The 19,321-nt window shown below is 41.5% G+C and overlaps 3 protein-coding genes across 6 annotated transcripts in view; 2 read left to right on the forward strand and 1 right to left on the reverse strand.

Annotated features, from left to right (window-relative positions):
- Positions 1-19,321, forward strand: part of ZNF823 (zinc finger protein 823) — a 445,525-nt gene that overhangs the window by 395,613 nt on the left and 30,591 nt on the right. The window lies entirely within an intron of this gene.
- ECSIT (ECSIT signaling integrator) overlaps positions 1-19,321 on the forward strand; it is a 385,922-nt gene that overhangs the window by 117,730 nt on the left and 248,871 nt on the right. The window lies entirely within an intron of this gene.
- ZNF441 (zinc finger protein 441) lies at positions 164-15,786 on the reverse strand. 3 transcript variants are annotated; one of them, XM_050770251.1, is made up of 5 exons: positions 15,590-15,763; positions 6,719-6,845; positions 5,775-5,838; positions 2,637-4,207; positions 164-1,443 (listed from the first exon to the last, which is right to left on the reverse strand). In XM_050770251.1, coding segments are annotated over exons 1-5 (1,767 nt in total). In that variant the 5' UTR covers positions 15,593-15,763; the 3' UTR covers positions 164-1,441. The 3 variants fall into 3 exon arrangements, with proteins under 3 accessions (XP_050626208.1, XP_050626207.1, XP_050626206.1); XM_050770250.1 differs by having other exon boundaries at positions 2,503-4,207; XM_050770249.1 differs by having other exon boundaries at positions 164-4,207; positions 15,590-15,786.

Below are 19,321 nucleotides of genomic sequence, written 5' to 3' on the forward strand. Positions count from 1 at the left end.
TTTGAGAGCCACTGAAAATTAGGTTGTGCAAAAATAACCATACAGAGAAAATTAGAAAGTTACCACACATGCCCAGGGACAGGTGCAACTAAGAAAAGACCCGAGAAGAACTTAAGTTTACACCTCAGGCTGTTCCTCAGCCCACACGCACCTAACAATAGTGTTATTTTAAAACTATTTTATATATTTTCTTTTATTGATACATATTTTACATATATATAAGGTACACGTATTTGTTGCATGCATAGAATGTGTAATGGTCAAGTCAGGGTATTTGGGGTATCCATGATCTCTTGAGTATTTATCATTTCTATGTGTTGGTAACATTTCAAGTCCTCTCTTCCAACTACTTTGACATATGCAATATATTACTGCTAACTATAGTTCACTCTAGTTTGCTTTCAAACTCATTCCTTTGATGTAAATGGAAATTTGTACGTATTCACCAACTTCTCTTCATTTCCCCTTCTCAGCCTCTGATACCTGCTATTCTACTCCCTATCTCCATGAGATCAAGTTTTTCACCTCCCACATATAAGTGAGAACATGTGGCATTTGTCTTTCTATGCCTGGCTTATTTCACTTACCATAATGACCTCAAGCTCCATCCATGTTGTTAGCAATGGCATTTTATTCTTTTTTATGGCCAAATAGCATTCCACTGTGTACATAAACCACATTTTCTTTATCCATGTGTCCACTGATGGACGCTTAGATTGATTCCATATCTTTGTTATTGTGAATAGTGCTGTGATAAATACGCAAGTGTGAATCTCTCTTTGATATATTGATTGTTTTTCCTGTGGATATACTGGGTTTGCTGGATCATATGGTGGTTCTATTTTTAGGTTTTTGAGAAATCTACATACTGTTTTCCACAGTGGTTGTACTAACTTACACTTTGACCAACAGTGAGTTTTCTTTTCTCCACATCCTCATCAGCATTTGTTGTTTTTTATCTTTTTTAGTAAAAACAGCTCTAAGTAGGGTATCTCATTGTGGTTTCAATTTGCATTTTCCTAACCATTAGTGATGTTGCACATATTTCCATATACTTTTTGGCCATTTGCATGTCTTCTTTTGAGAATTGTCTGTTCATGTCCTTTTCCCACTTTTAATGGGATTATTTATATTTTTGCTGTTGAGATGTTTGAGTTCCTTGTATATTTGGCTATTAGTCCCTTGTCACATAGTTTGCAAATATTTTCTCATAATCAACAGGTTTTCTCTGCACTCATTGTTCCCTTTACTTTGCACAGCTACTTTTTAGTATAATATAGTCTCATTTGTCTATTTTTGTCTTTGTCGTCTGTGCTTTGAGGTATTAGCCATAAAATCTTTGCCTAAACCAATGTCCTGAAGTATTTTCAAAATGTTTTCTCCCAGTAGTTTTATAGATTCAGTAGGTACAACTGTTAAAGAATGTGATCTTCAGGTACAATCCTGTAATACAACAAAGGTTCCAGGTCACTTGAAGGATAACAAAATGCCTATAACCACTGGAAGGTTTGGTGACGTAAAGAAAAAGAAGGAACAGCTTCCTATAATATTTGTAGCTAAAGCAACTGCAATTATAGAGATGGAACCTTCAACACTTAAAGATCTTACACTCGCAAACTCCACAGATCCTGACATTGCTGCTGACATGAACATGTACTTAGGACAATGACAGCTGTGTTTGTACTGAACATGTAGACTTGTTTCTTGTCATGATTCCCTAAACAATACAAAAGCAACTTATATAGAATTTACAATGCATTGTGTATAAGTAATCTAGAAATGATTTAAAATATACAGAAGAATGTGCCTAGGTTATATGCAAACATGCTGTTTAATATCAGGGACTTGAATATCTCTGAATGTAGGTATTCCCGAGGGTGTTGGAATCAATTCACCTCAGAAACTAAGGAGGACTGTATTCAACAGAAACTGAAGCTACTAAATGCTTCACCACATTGTTTACATTCATAGTGGTTCTCTGCAATTTGAAATCTTTCATGTAACTGAAATGAATTAGGACTAGTAAATGCATTTCTACATTCCTTACAGTAGTAAGGTCCACTGCTAGTGTGTCATAATATCCACCTTTGAAAGTTTGCTAGCGAAAGAAAGTCTTTTTCATATTCCTCATATTCATTATACATATTTTTTTAAAGTATGAGTTTGGTCATGTTTTCAAAAGGTACTGAAAAAAATGGAAGGTTTTAGTACATTTTTACAATCATACAACTTTTTTCAGTGTGAGTCCTTTTGTGTATTTGTAAGAAGCTGAAAGTACTTAAGGCTTTCCCACATGTTCAACACTCACAGGGGTTTTCTCTAGTGGGTCCCTTCATGCTTATGAAAGGAACTGATACAATGAAATGTTTCCCCACCTTCTTTACACTTATAGGGTTTCTCTACACTGTGGGTCCTTTCATGTTTATGAAAGGCACTGGGACAATGGAATGGTTTCCCACATTCCTTACATTTATAGGGCTTCTCCCCAGTATGAACTCTTACATGTATCCGTAAGTAACTTGAATGACTGAAGGCTTTCCCACATTCCTTGCATTCATAGGGTTTCTCTCCAGTGTGAGTTCTTTCATGTCTTTGCACTGAACTAGGATAATCAAAGCCTTTCCCACATATCTTACATTTATGAGGTCCATTTCCAGTATGCGTTATCATGTGTCTTCGAAAGCTTGAGAGATCAGATAATGCTTTCCCACATTGCTGACAACCATAGGGTTTCTCTCCAGTGTGGGTCCTTTCATGTAGTTGAATGTAACTGGAAGACCTGAAGCCTTTCCCACATAGTTTACACTTATAGGGTCTCTCCCCAGTGTGAATTCTTTCATGTCTTCGAAATGAACTGGGAGAATCAAAGCTTTTCCCACATATCTTACATTTATGAGGTCCGTCTCCAGTGTGCATTATCATGTGTCTCTGAAAGCTTTTCAGATGAGAAAGTGCTTTTCCACACTGCTTACATTCATAGGGCTTTTCTCCAGTGTGAGTCTTTTCATGTACTCGAATGTAATTGGAAGACCTGAAGGCTTTTCCACATTGTTTACATTTATAGGGTCTCTCCCCAGTGTGAATTCTTTCATGTATTTGAAGGTAAGTGCAACAAATGAAGGCTTTTCCACATTGTTTACATTTATATGGCTTCTCTCCAGTGTGAGTAGTTTCATGATTTCGAAAGTAATAGAAATCACTAAAGGCTTTCCCACATTCACATTTATAGGGTTTCTCCCCAGTATGAGTTTTTTCATGCCTTCGACATAAACTGGGAGAATCAAAGGCTTTCCCACATACCTTGCATTTATGAGGTCCATCTCCAGTGTGCGTTATCATGTGTCTTCGAAAACCTGTGCAATCAGAGAATGCTTTCCCACAATACTTGCATTCATAGGGTTTCTCTCCAGTGTGAGTTCTTTTATGTCTTCGAACTGAACTGGGAGAAAGAAAGCCTTTTCCACATATCTTACATTTATGAGGTCCATCTCCAGTGTGCATTATCATGTGTCTTTGAAAGCTTCCAAGATGATAAAATGTTTTCCCACATTGCTGACATTCATAGGATTGTTCTCCAGTGTGACTCATTTCATATAGTTGAGTGTAACAGGAACAACTGAAGGCGTTCCCACATAGATTACATTGATAGGGTTTCTCTCCACTGTGTGTTCTTTCATGTCTTAGAGAGGAACTATAAGCAGGAAACGCTGTAGAACACTGCTCATATTCATATGGTTTGTCTTCAGTGTGAGTTCTTCCAAGCATATGAAATAAACTAGGCCAAATAAAGGCATTTCCACACAACTTACACATACAACGTCCATCTCCATGGTGTACTGCCATGTGTCTTTGGAGGTTTTCAAGAGAACTGAAGGTTGCACATTCCTTACAATCATAGAGTTTCTTTCCATGCTGAGGCCTTTCACGTATTTGAAAGGAGGGCTGATAACTGAAAGTTGTCCCACATTGTGTATGTGTATATGGCTTCTCTCCATATTCTTGATACTCACATGGTTTGTGTTCACTGTCAACTCTAATGTAGCAATTAAGAGATGAACGACCCATGAGGACTTCTGCACACGCACTGCTTTCCCATGGATCTACTCCAGGTATTTTCTCGTTCACAATACTGTCTTGAATCTGGGTAAAGGGTCCTCCACATTGACTATTATCTTTAATTTCACAGGATCTCTCTACCATATGACATCTGTAAAAAATAAGAAGATATTAGTAAAGGTTTGTTTATAAATGATTTTGTATTAATAAGTATTGGATTTACATTTCTTTTCTTTTTTTTTGTTTTTAGACAGGATCTCGTTCTGTTGCCCAGGCTGGAGTGCAGTGGTGTGATCTCAGCTCACTGCAACCTCCACCTCCCGGACTCAAACCATCCTCCCACCTCAGCCTCTCAAATAGCTGGGACTACAGGCAAATGCCACCACGCCTGGCTGATTTTTTTTTTTTTTTTTGAGACAGAGTCTCACTCTGTTGCCCAGGCTGGAATGCAGTGGCACAATCTTGGCTCACTGCAAGCTCCGCCTCCCAGGTTCACGCCATTCTCCTGCCTCAGCCTTCCAAGTAGCTGGGACTACAGGCGCGCCTGCCACCATGCCCATCTAATTTTTTGCATTTTCAGTAGAGACGGGGTTTCACCGTGTTAGCCAGGATGGTTTCAATCTCCTGACCTCGTGATCTACCCACCTCCGCCTCCCAAAGTGCTGGGATTAGATTTTTGTATTTTTTGTAGAGATGAGGTTTCACCATGTTGCCCAGGCTAGTCTTGAACTCCTGAGCTCAAGCAATCTGCCCACCTTGACCTTCTATAGTGCTGGGATTACAAGGGTGAGCCACCATACCCAGCCTTTCTTTTTCTTTCTTTCTCTTTTTGAAACTGGGTTTTGCTCTGTTGCCCAGGCTGGAGTATAGTGATGTGAACAGGGCTTACTGCAGTCTTGACCTACTGGGCTCAAGCAACCTTCCTGTCTCAGCCTCCCAAGTAACTGAAACCACAAGCACAGGCCACCATGCCTAGCTAATTTTTGTATTTTTTGTAGAAAGGGGGTCTTGCCATGTTGCCCAGACTGCTTGAACACCTGGGCTCAAGCAGTCTTCCTGCCTCAGCTTCCCAAATAGTTGGGATTACAGGTGTGAGCCATCCCACCTGGCCTGGATTTACATTTCTAACATTATCATGCAAAGTGTAGGTTTCATGCCCTCTTTGAACATGAATGGACAGAACGATGTGGAAGATAACTCAACCCCAGCTGTTTTGAAGATAGTGACATTCCTATGGGAATTCTTAATACTGTTTCCAAGATAATTATTTTGCAAGCACTGAATAGCTATGTCACATTTAAGTATACGTTTTTGAAGAAAATTTTCTAAGAATAAATAAATTTAAGGTGGGCTTGTTAATTTTCCATGTCATGCCTGTAATACCTGCCTTTTGAGAGGCCAAGGCAGGAGGAATGCTTAAGGACAGGAGCTTGAGATGAGCCTGGTCAAACATAGCAAGACCCTAGTTCTACAAAAACAAAATACGTAGCCACATGTGGTGGTACATGCCTGTAACCCTAGCTACTCGGAAGGCTGAAATGGGAGGACCATTGAGCACAGGAGTCTGAGGCTATACAGCAAGCTATGATCATACCACTGTACTCCAGCCTGAGCAACAAAGTGAGACACTGTCTCTAAAACAAACAAAATAAAATAAAATTTCTGGCATACTATGAATCACTCCAAGGACACAGCTTTCTCTTGTGGGTGCAAATTACCTTAGATTTCTCCTGAGATCTTTGTACTGATCTTCTTCTATATCGTGATTTTGCCATATCACTCCTGAAAGTTAGAACCAGAAAAATGACTATAAATTATTACAAAATTATAGAAAGACTGTAAGATTTTATGTACACTGCAATCATGCATTATTCACACACCAAACTACAGTTGACTCTTAACAACACAGGTTTGAACTGCACAGGTCCATTTACAGATGAATTTCTTCAGTCTCTGCTACTCTTGAGACAGCAAGACCAACCCCTCCTCTTATTCAGTCCACTCAATGTAAAGACAGTTAGAATGGGCCAGGCACGGTGGCTCACACCTGTAATCCCAGCCCTTTGGGAGGCCGAGGCGGGTGGATCATGAGGTCAAGAGATCGAGACCATCCTGGCCAACATGGTGAAACCCCATCTCTACTAAAAATGCAAGAATTAGCTGGGCATGGTGGTGGGCACCAGTAGTCCCAGATACTCGGGAGCCTGAGGCAGAAGAATTGCTTGAATCCAGGAGGCAGAGGTTGCAGTGAGCCAAGATCGTGCCACTGCACTCCAGCCTGCCAATAGAGTAAGACTCTGTCTCAAAAAAAAAAAAAAAAAATCAGAATGAAAACTTTCTATGAATACTAAATAATGTTCCACTTCCCTATAGTTTCCTAATGTTTTCTTTTTCTAGCTTACTGTACTGTAACAATATATAGCATGTAATACATATGACATAAAATACATGTATTAATTGTTTATGTTACCAATAATGCTGCCAGTAAACAGTAGGCTACTAGTGGTTAAGTTGTAGGGGAGAAGAAAATATATGACTGCTTGGGTGGCTGGTTCAAGGGCCAATTATATCCCCTTTCCATATTTCAAATAATTGAACAGCACTGATGACCAAGAAACAAATGTCTCTAATTGACTAAGTGAAGGCATGATGTCATCCTTACCTATACAGTCCAGGTTTCTGATGGTTTCCTGCATCACATCTCTGTAGAGACTCTTCTGTGATGGACCCAGCAAAGCCCACTCCTCACAGGTGAAGTTTATAGCCACATCCTCAAATGCCACTGAGTCCTGAAACATTCCACATGTACAGAGAAGGAAGATTAAAACTGAAGGCACTGGGAATCTAGATTCACTTCATAACCTTCACATGATGCTGTGGTTTCCAAACATTTATTCAAGGACATGGTAAACCCACTCTTATTCTCTCTTTATACCATTTTATCCCACACAACAATTCTGATGCTAGAATTGAACATGTTTGGTAAAGCAACAGTTGAATAGGAACACACCTCTTGTTGGTGAGTTAAGAAAGTGAGTCTTATCGCCTGGATCGCTCCTAATTTCTATTTCTACAGTGGGTCTGCAGTTCTTGTCATGACAAAGTCCTACTACCTATTGTGCAAAAGAGAGTTACCAGCAAGAAGGCTCTCACCAGATGCCCAACCTTGATGCTGGGCTTCCCACCCTCCAGAAGTGTAAAAAATAAATATCATTTCTTATAAATTACCCAGGTAAAAGTATTCTGTTATAAGCAACAAAAAACAGACTAAGACAGCCATGAAAAAAACACTCTGAGGCCAGGCACGGTGGCACACGCCTGTAATCCCAGCACTTTGGGAGGCCGAGGCAGGCAGATAACCTGAGGTTGGGAGTTCGAGACCAGTCTGACCAACACAGAGAAACCCCACCTCTACTAAAAATACAAATAATTAGCCAGGCGTGGTGGTGCATGCCTATAATCCCAGCTACTCAGGAGGCTGAGGCAGGAGAATTGCTTGAACCTGGGAGGTGAAGGTTGCGCCGTTGATCGCACCATTGCACTGCAGCCTGGGCTGCCGAGATCACGCCATTGCACTGCAGCCTGGGCAACAAGAGCGAAACTCCGTCTCAAAAAAATAAAAAAATAAGGGAAAAACACTCTGGTCACTGCATCTGTAATGAGTGACCCTTGTGCCTTGGGGAATTTAGCCTGTGCTATGTGACTACACTAAGAGAGAACATTTGGAAGCTAGCAAATGGTTTCCTGCAGAACAAATGTAGTTTAGTATGACAAAAGACTAATAAGGATATTTTACCATCCCAATGGAAAAATGTTAAACTTTATTAAGTAATGTCAAAGAAGAAAAGAAGGGCAAAGATTGCATATGTTCTTAGAAAAAAACTCAGTGTCACCTCTCATGAATATCTACAATATTCCCTAAATCCCTAAACAGATCTTTTTGTCATCATTAAAAATTACATGACCAAATCTAATAGAAGTCACAAACGTCTAAAAATGCTAAAATCCTTCTAATCAAGAAAGCAACAGCTTTCCAAAAACAGATAAAGTATTGTGAATATACTATATTCAGCATCCTGTACTATTAACACAGAGATAAACAGAATAAGGAAGATGAAAAATAGTAGGAAAGCTTGGTGGAGTTTTGTTTGTCCTTCTCCCAACCCCTCCTCACGTCAGAGCCAGTCTTGAAGACAGCAGACCAAATTTCCAATGTGGATCCCTAGAGAGAGGAGATCAGATCTTATTTATAAGTTATTGCCCCTTTGTATTTTTCAATCCATCTGTGGACCATCCAAAGGTCTGAAAGAAAGCTCTCTTTTTTATTTCATCAATGATGGAGCCTACTTAGGTCAAGCTTGGCAGGAACTGCTTCAAAATGTTGCAAAAATACATAAAAAAACTTCAAACAACTGGGACAACAAATTATGATTAAGACAAATGGTAGAACATCTAAGTCCTGGGAATAAAAAAGGAGAGAACAATTTCCCCCAGAAATTAGGGCAGTCAGGCTGAGCACGGTGGCTCACGTTTGTAATCCCAGCACTTTGGGAGGCCAAGGCGGGAGGACCACCTGAGGTCAGGAGTTCGAGACCAGCCTGGCCAACATGTTGAAACCCCGTCTCTACTAAGAATACAAAAATTAGTCAGGCGTGGTGGCGGGCACCTGTAGTTCCAACTACTCCAGAGGCTTAGGGATGAGAATTGCTTGAACCTGGGAATCGGAGGTTGCAGTGAGCTGAGATCGAGCCACTGAACTCCAGCCTGGGCAATAAAGCAAGATTCCGTCTCAAAAAAAAAAAAAAAAAAAAAAGGCATCCAAAAGCACTCAAGTGTTTTGGGGAATTGAGAATGCATGCACTGGAAAGAACACATTTTCAAAAAAGACCTGGGGAGGCCCTCATTTTCAGCTCTGCATCATCTCTCGGTTTGGTAAAACAGAAAGGGAAGGCTAAAGCAGAATTGTAAGCAGTCTGGCTAAGTGTTCAACAAATACTACATCACAGACCCATCCACAAAGACTGGAAGAGGTCGGGTTTTTGTTTGGCATGTCTTTTTTACTTTTAGCTGCTAGCATTCAGGAAATCTATCAGAATACTGGATGAACACAAGCTAAGGGAACAGAGACTTCAGTGACTACAATGGACAGAGAATACAGTCTCTGCAAACATACTCTGAAAATGTTACTAAACAAACGAATAATTAAAACCTTCCACAAACCAGAAGGGCAAACCGTGAAGAGGAATCTGATTTCCAGATTATAACATTCAAATGTCTGCTTTACAACATAAAAAGTCCACAAAGACTGTAAAGGAGCATGAAAATACAGTTCATCAATGGAAAAAATTTAATTTAGATAAACCATCTCTGAGAACCTCAGACATTAGACTTACTGAATAAAAACTTTAAAGCAACTGTTTTACATATATTCAATGAGGTAAAGGCAATTATGAATGAAGAACTAAAAGAAAACCAGAAAAAGGATGTATGGATAAAATCATATCAATACAAAATTAGAAATTGGACCATATTTAATTTATGCAACTGCAAAGGACAACATCTAAAATGAAAATTTCTCTATAGACGTTCAACAGATGTGAGAAACCAAAGTAAAAAATCAGCTAAAATGAAGATAGAACAATTGAAGTTATTTAGACTGAGGAGAAAAAAAAGAAAAAGGAATGAAATTGATAGAATGTATGATTGATATAACTGCCTTGCCAGTAATGTTAAAAGAATTTCATTGGAGAGAAGAAAAATTATATAGATTAGAAATTTGGATCACACACACACAAAGAGTCTGAGAATTACATGAAGACATTTGAAATTCTTTAGTTTTCTTATACCTATCTGATCTAATATAATAGATACAGGTTTGCTCAACATAATAATATCAGCAATGTATTGGGCAATACAATAGAGGAATTCAGAATAGTTTGTTATACCAGCACTACCCCTGAAGCCGGTATAGTGTTATTTGAAACTGTAGGCTCATTAGTTGTGAATGGTATTCTACAAACTCTAGTGAATTCACTAGTAAAATTTAAGAAACAAATAGATTTACTCTACTCATAGAAGTAAGCAAATGGAATCATATACATGCTCAGTCAAAATGAAAGAAGGCAAAAAGGAGAAAGTTGAAAAAAACAGAGAGTGTACAATAAATAGAAAACAATAACATATATGTGATATTAATCCAATTATATCAGTTATGACATACAACAGTTATAACATAGTAAAAAAGGCAGGCACTGGCAGAGTATAATGAAAAAGAAGGCCCATCAATGTGCACAAGAAAACCATTTTAAACAGAAAGACACAGATACATTAAACAGAAAGGTATGGATAAATATATGCCATTCTAGCCCTAATCAAAAGAAATACGGAACAGCGATACTAAATTCAGATAAATAAGATTTTAGGTCAAAGAAAATTACATGCGATGGAGATATTTCATAATGATAAAGAGGTCAATCCTACAAGACATAATAATCCTTAATATCTATGCCCATAAACACAGATCATGAAAATACACAAGGCAAAAACTATTAAAACCACAAGGCAGAATACACAAATCTACAACTATAGTTGGAGGAAAACAACTCATCTCTTTCAATAATTGACAGATCAGTTTGGCAGAAAATCACTAATGATACACCTGAACTCAAGAATACTATTAATTAACTAGATTTAATTGATGTGTATTTATACCTTCATTGTACACCAACAGGCTACACATTATTTTCAAGCCCACATGACGTATACACCAAGATAGACCATACATATTCTGAATCATGAAACACACTTGAACAACTTTTTAAAAATAGAAATTCTATAAAGTATGCAATCAAACTGTATTATAATTAACGTAGCAATAAATAACAGAAACATACTTGAAAAGCCTAAAAAACCTGGAGATTTAAGTCACAAACCTCTCAACTTTAAAAATGTCAAAGAGAATTCTCAAGCAAATGTAAATACTGCAATGTTGATAAAAAAGAGTATATCATAGCAAAAGTTTTAGAATGTAGCAAAGGCAGTGCTTAGAAGGAAACTTAAAGATTTGAATGCAGGCTGGGTGCGGTGGCTCACGCCTGTAATCCCAGCACTTTGGGAGGCCAACGTGAGCGGATCACAAGGTCAGAAGATCAAGACTGTCCTGGCTAACACAGTGAAACCCCATCTCTACTTAAAAAAAAAAAAAAAATTAGCCAGGCATGGTGGCAGGCACCTATAGTCCCAGCTACTCCAGAGGCTGAGGCAGGAGAATGGTGTGAACCCGGCAGGCGGAGCTCGTAGTGAGCCAAGATCACGCCACTGCACTCCAACCTGGGCAACAGAGCCAGACTCCGTCTCAAAAAAAAAAAAAAAAAAAGAATTGAATGCAATCTCTAGAGAGAAAAGATATAAAACCAATGCTTAAAAACCTTCCACTTCAGGAAACTAAAGAAAGTTTAGTAAGATACATGTAAATCAAGGAGAGGAAAATAACAACGAGAGAAGGTATTAACGAAATAGCAAGCAAGAGATCAGTAGAAAACATCAACAATTCAAAAGCTGGTTCCTTCAAAAGATCAATAAAATGAGTAAGCCCATAGCCAAGCTAACTCAGAAGAAAGGGGGGTTATGATTACTAATCTTGTGTTCATTAAAGGACCTCAAAAGAGTATTAGGAACAACTGCTGCATGCCCACATAGTTGATAAATTACATGGAATGCACCAATTCCTTGAATGACACAAGCTACCAAAATTAGTTCTCACTAAAGGAGAACTAAGTAATATGAAAAGTCTTATAACTATTAAAGAAATCGAATCAATAAATAATAAAAGTCCCAGGCCAGGCTGGGTGCACTGGTAGGCTAGGCTTGGTGGCTCACATGTGTAATGCCAGCACTTTGGGAGGCCAAGATCGGCAGACTGCTTGAGCCCAGGAGTTCAAGACCAGCCTGGGCAACAAGGTGAAACTCCATCTCTACAGAAAACACAAAAAATTAGCAGGATGTGGTGGCACATGCCTGTAGTTCCAGCCACTCAGGAGGCTGAGGTGGGAGGATCACTTGAGCCCAGGAAGCAGAAGTTGCAGTGAGATCATGCCACTGCACTTCAGCCTAGACAACAAAGCAAAACTCCATTTCAAGCAAACAAACAAAAAGTCCTAAGAAAAAGGAACAGGCCAGCATGGTTTCACTGTTGAATTCTGGAAAACACTTAGGGAAGAAATGACACAAATTCTCTATAATCTCTTTCAGAAAATAGAAACAGAGGGGACAATTTCTAATTCATGTTGTAAGGCCAACACTGATAATATGGTTTGGCTCTGTGTCACCACCGAAATCTAATCTTGAACTGTAATCCCCATAACCCCCATGTATCAAGGGAGGGACCTGTGGGAGGTGACTGGATCACGGGGGCGATTTCCTGCATGCTGTTCTTGTGACAGTGGGTTCTCATGAAATCTGATGGTTTTATAAGTGTTTGACAGTTGCTACTTCACGTGCCGTCTTGCCTGCCACCATGTAAGAAGTGCCTGCTTCCCCTTCTGCCATGATTGTAAGTTTCCTGAGGCCTCCCTAGCCATGAGGAACTGTGAGTCAATTAAACTTCTTTTCTGGTAGTTCTTTATAGCAGTGTGAAAATGGACTAATACAACTGCCTTAATACACAAAACTAGATAGACATTACAGACATATCTCCACCATGTGAGGGCATAAAGGGAAGAATGCCGTCTGCAAATCAGGAAAGAGGCCCAGGTGGGGCGCGGTGGCTCACCTCTGTAATCCCAGCACTTTGGGAGGCCAAGGTGCGCGAATCATGAGGTCAGGAGATCGAGACCATCCTGGCTAACACAGTGAAACACCGTCTCTACTAAAAATACAAAAAATTAGCTGGGCGTGGTGGCATGTGCCTGTAGTCCCAGCTACTTGGGAAGCTGAGGCAGGAGAATCGCTTGAACCCAGAAGGCGGAGGTTGCAGTGAGCTGAGATCATGCCACTGCACTCCAGCCTGGGGACAGAGTAATACTCCATCTCAAAAAAAAGAAAGAAAAGAAAAGAAAGAGAAAGAGGCCCTTATTAGACAACTGATCTGCTGTTTGAAACTGAATTCCCAGCCTTTACAGCTTTGAGAAATGAATATCTGTTGTTTAAGGCATGCAGTCTATGGTAATTTGTTATAGCAGCCCAAAGGATTAAGTTAGGAAGGGTCTTTCTCTACCACACATCAAGGCTTTGAAGACTATAGTAATCAGGAGAGTATGATATTAGCAGACTGATGGATACATAAACCAATGAAAAATAGCAAATTCTGGAACAAGAGCATCTACTTAAGGTACAAGAACCTATGACACAGCAGGTATTGCCAGGCAGTGATACAAATGACAGACACTTCAACGGAAATGATAGAGACAAATGGTTATCTACAGGAGAATAATCCATCTTCTGCCCAGCATCTCCATATACAATGATCAACTAACTATAGACTTTCTGGTTTTCATTAATTTTTACTCAGTTTGTTACCTCAGCTTCCATTTTGAATGTGGTTTTATGTTTTTCATACCAAAAAAGGGGTTTTATGACCCTTGACACAGCTTCTAGTTCTCTATCTTCTCCCAGTTCTTCAATTTGGTTGATCCATATGCATCCCTTATACCATCATCTCCTTTCACCACCTCCCTATGGGTGCAGAGTGTGTCAAGTCAGGTCCTCCTGTCACCTGGAACATCCTCCATCCCCATGCTGCTCACAAAGTGTTCAGTAACCACGATCCCAGGAGACACTACATTGTTAGCTTTTCAAGTTCTTGCACCACCTCAGTGGGGTTGGTTTTCCTGTCTGTAGGGATAGTTTTCTCCCTTCGTTAGTGTGAGAGCATCAGAAGGGAAAAATCATTTCAGTCCTGTCCCCTTAATACCACCACCCAATTGGTTGGCTAGCCATATGTCCCCAAGAAAGGGATGGGGGAAGAAAAGCTGAGTGTTCTAAGGAAGTAGCTTCTTGAGGAAGGGTATACCAGGAGACTCCTACTACAGGGCATCATTCTACTTCCCTACAAGGTCCCACCATCTCCACCTCAGGGTGTCCTCTGGAAGGGGTCACACAGGGACTGATATTCACTTGACACTATAAGAGACTTGGCAGTTGTGGGCATCTTGGGGTAGCCCCAGGCAGTTCTGAAACCCAGGACCAGGAAACCATAGAGGATGGGCTGGGGACTCATCACCCTGTAACGTTTCCAAAGAGGAACCTCAATCCAAACACATTCTTAAAAGGTGTCTCTGTCTAGGGATGATGAAGGGAAGGCAGTAACAAAAATTTTATTTATTAATATCCATTTTTTTTACAGCCAAGTGTCGTGGTTTTTCTCTGCTTCCTCGCATGTGAAATGTTCATAAACACAAAACCGTTTACAAAGAGCCATATATTGCTATGTATAAACAAAATGACAATTAAAATACTAGCCTCTGTTTGAAATATAAACTGGGGGACAAGGAGTTCATAAAGTTGCTGTGAATTGAGAAGAGAAAGCCTGAGGAAGGCTCTGGAAACCAAGGGATTTTCTGTCTGCCCTAGGAGAAGTTAGGATGAGAGAACACAGTGGTGGACTTGAGACCCTGCTGCCCACATCTCTGGAAGACTCGGAGGGGAAGCGGTCGCCCTTGGGAAGAAAGAAGGGACTGAGGACCAAAGAGACCACAGGTCCTCCCACACACAAACCCCACACACGAGTCGGCCTGGTGACCTGTCGTCACCGTGCAGCCTCCTCACCGGGTTCACAGGAACTGCGAGCCAGGCTGGAGGCGAGATTGCAGTTAGGTATTAACCAGATGCCCTCAGCCCCGCTGCCTCACGGGGTCGCCTCCCTGAGAGTCAGGTCACAGCAGACGCTGACCGCCGGCATCCCCATTGTGCCTGGGGATGCGATCTCTGAGAGTTGTTCAAGGGCCACCTGAGTTCTTTCTCGGATCCTGAATTCCAGTGGAAAGGCTGCCGCCAAGCAGGCTGAAGACCCCACAAGGGAGCCCACTCAGCAGAAGAAAGCGGTTTCACCTCCCGTCCCAGGAGTCACCCCTCACTTCCCCACCATCCAGCGACCCCACGCCCCAGCCGCCCCCGTCCACACCCCTAAACACCCCATTCCCAAACCTCTCAGGAAGGCGGATCTGGAGTGTCCTCCCCTCTCCCCCCATTAAACTGTTTCTGCTGCAGCCCTCAGCGTCTCGGTGCAGTTACTCGGGCCGCGAACCTGTGCCGGTTACAGCCGCACAATCCGGGGAGACGCGGGGCTGCGGGCGCGTAGTTGCCCAGAGAGGGCGCCTGGGCCAGGGCCAGGGCCGCAGTGGCAGCGCAAAGACGGGACAGGACGCCCGGGGTCCCGGCTGCCGCCCCAGCCCCATCCTGCGGCCGAGGGGACCGAGGGCCGAGCTGCGCCAGGGTGTCGCCAGCGGGGAAGCCCTGGTGCCACCACAGCCGGTTCCGGCCGGTTCCAACCAGTCTCTCCTCTCACGCGTCGGGACACCAGACCTCACACACTCACCATTTCCCGGCTTCCGGTGTCCGGGTTCCTCCCTCTGCCTCCCGCTGTCAGTGCGGGTCCCAGCGCGACAGAAGCTGCCACAGACGTTCCAGGGCGTCTCTCAGTGACAGAACCCGGAGCCCAGTGCGGGGGCGTGGAGAAGACTCGGCGGGTTCTTTGAACCTTGCACCCTCCTCAGGGCAGCGCGCCTGATTGACAGTTCCCACGACCCCGCCCCGCGGCCCTGATTGGATAGTGCGCCAGGTCCCTCCCCCGGGGACTGAGTAACGGAAGAAGCGATCTCAGCTGCGGAGTGGAGCCTGATAAACAGATTCCAGACACAGGCCTTGAGAGGACTAGCTTCTTCCTTGCGCTGTGACCTGACCCCCTCCCAGGGGATATTTGCATTTAGGCAGTATGTCCTGATTGTACTCAGTGGGACCTTTCTCCTTCCTCCTGGACAGGGACCCACAAGTCTGTGCAGGAAATTCCAGACTCACTGTCCATTTGAGCTATCCCCTGATTTGAGAGCAGGAAGGGAGCCCAGGCCACACTGCAGCAGGAGGGAGGGCCTGATGTCCTCCAGGAATCAGGAGTTTGGGATAAGGCTGTTGGCTGCACAGGCTAAGCCTTTCTTCCACCTTCTCTCTCAGTCTACTAATTTTCAGTGCAGAAGATAAAAACAGCCCAACAAGGCCGGGTGCGGTGGCTCACACCTGTAATCCCAGCACTTTGGGAGGCCAAGGCAGGTGGATCACCTGAGGTCAGAAATTCGAGACCAGTCTGGCCAACATGGTGGCTCTGTCTCTAAAATACAAAAATTAGCCGTATGTGGTGGCACATCCCCAGCTACTCAGGAGGCTGAGACAGGAGAATCGCTTGAACCCGGAAGGCAGAGGCTGCAGTGAGAGAGTGGGGGAGACAGAGGGAGACTCCATCTCGAAAAAAATAAAAATAAAAACAAAATAAAATTGTTAAATGTGTGGAAAAACTGGAATTATGTGGCGGCAATATTTTATAAAGCAAAAACTTGAACTAGCTCAGATAAGCAGCCTGGTGCATCCACAGTTCACAAGTCAACCCCTTTCAGGAGGCCAAACATATTCCAAAGCTTGGAGGCCAGATGATAATTCCTGAAATGGAGCCCTGAGGTGGATCAAAACCTGGGGATGAGTCAGGGGCACTAATGGATTTAACTCTGGGAGTTCAATTTGCCCTCCTGTCTCCTAAACACAGTGTGGAAATGCTCCTTCCATCAAGCCTTTAAATGTTATTGAATTAAATGCTTAAATCAAAGGCTGAGACATTAGACTTTGAATTTGAAAACACTCATCTTCATATTTTTATGAAGAATACCAGATATAAAAGCATTATGAGGCCAGGCACCATGACTCATGCCTGTAATCCCACCACTTTGGGAGGCTGGGGTGGGTGGTTTGCTTGAGCTCAGGAGCTCAAGACCAGCCTGGGCAATGTGGTGAAACCCCCATCTCTATTTAAAAACAAACAAAAAAAGACATTATGAACTGGGAGCTGGCACCCATGGCGATACGAAGAAAAAGAGGTTTAATTGACTCGCAGTTCAGCATGGCTGGGGAGGCCTCACAATCATGGTGGAAGGCGAAGGAGGAGCAAAAGCAAATGTTACACTGTGGCAGGCAAGATAGCATGTGCAGGGGAACTGCCCTTTATAAAGCCGTCAGATCTCATGAGACTTATTCACCCAAATCTCATTTTGAATTGTAGCTCCCATAATCCCCACATGTCATGGGAGTGATCCAGTGGGAGGTAATTGAATCATGGGGGCGGTTTTCCCACACTGTTCTCATGATAGTGAATAAGTCTCATGAAATCTGATGGCTTTATGAAGGACAGTTTCCCTGTACATGCTCTCTTGCCTGCCGCCATGTAACATTTGCCTTTGTTCCTCCTTAGCCTTCCACCAACACCTGACCAAATGGACCTAATAGACATCTATAGAACTCTCTACCCAAAACCAGCAGATTATATATTCTTCCCCTCACCAAACGGCACATACTCTCAAATCAGTCACACAGTCAGACATAAAATAACCCTCAGCAAATTTAAAAAACAAGCAAACAAAATCATACCAGCTGCACTCTCAGACCACAGTGCAATAAAAATAGAAATCAAGACTAAGAAAATCTCCCCAAACCATACAATTATGTGAAAATTAAATGGCCTGGTTCGGAATGACTTCTGAGTAAATAATGAAATTAAAGCCAAAATTAAGAAATTCTTCGAAACGGAGAAGAAAGATAATAACATACCAGAATCTCTGGGACATAGCTAAAGAAGTGTTAAGATGGAAATTTATAGCACTAACTGCCCAAATCAAAAAGAAAGATCTGAACTAGAAGAACTAGAGGAAGTTGTGAAAGATCACAACTAGAAGAACTAGAGAAGCAAGAGCAAACCAATTCCAAAGCTAGCAAAAGACGAGAAATGACCAAAATCAGAACTAAAATGACCAAAATCAGAGCTAAACTGAAGGAAATTGAGATACCAAAAAAAATTAAATAAATAAATACAAAAGATCAGCAAATGCAAGGATTGGTTCTTGGGAAAAAATAACTTTAAAATTCCCAAATAATCAAGGCAATCCTAAGCAAAAAGAACAAGCTGGAGGCATCATGCTACCAGACTTCAAACTATATACTACAGGGCTACGGTAATCAAAACAGCATGGTACTTTTACAAAAACTGACACATTACCAATGAAACAGAATACAGAGCCTAGAAATAATGCTGCACACCTACAACCATCTGATCTTTCACAAAGCTGACAAAAACAAGCAGTGGGGAAGTACTCATCAATGGTGCTGGGATAACTGGCTAGCCATATGCAAAAGATTGAAACTGAACCCCTTTCTTAAATTATATACAAAAATCAACTCAAGATGGAGTAAAGACACTTTTCAAAAGAAGACATGCATGTAACCAACAAGCAAATGAAAAAAAAAAAATGCCCAGTATCACTAATCATTAGAGAAATGCACATCAAAACCACAATGAGATACCATTTCACACCAATCAGAATGACTATTAATAAAAAGTCAAAAAATAACAGATGCTGGCAAGGTTGTCGAGAAAAGGGAATGCTTATACTCTGCTGGTGGGAGTTTAAGTTAGTTCAACCATTGTGGAAAGCAGAGTGGTGATTCCTCAAAGTACTAAAAACTGAATTATCATTTGACCCAGCAATCCAATTACTGGGTATATACCCAAAGGATATGAATTATTTTACCATAAAGACACATGCACACCTATGTTCATTGCAACACTATTGACAATAGCAAATATATGAAATCAACCTAAATGCCTATTAACAGTAGACTGAATAAAGAATATTTGGCACATATACACCAAGAAATACTATGCAGCCATAAAAAAGAACAAGATCATGTCTTTGCAGAAACATGGATGGAGCTGGAGGCTATTATCCTTAACTAACACAGGAACAGAAAACCAAATATCACATGTTCTCACTTATAAGTGGGAGTTACATAATGGGAATATGTGAACACAAAGAGAGGAACAACAGACACTGGGGCCTACTTAAGGGTGGAGAAGGAAAAGGATCAGAAAAAAATAACTATCAGGTATCATGCTTAGTACCCAGGTGATTAAATAATCTGTACATCGAACTCCCGTGACACAAGTTTATCTATATAAAAAAAAACTGCCTATGTACCCTGGAACCTAAAATAAAGGTTAAAAGTAGACATTTGA

The sequence above is a fragment of the Macaca thibetana genome, chromosome 19 (assembly GCF_024542745.1).
Source record: "Macaca thibetana thibetana isolate TM-01 chromosome 19, ASM2454274v1, whole genome shotgun sequence".
NCBI lineage: Eukaryota > Metazoa > Chordata > Mammalia > Primates > Cercopithecidae > Macaca > Macaca thibetana.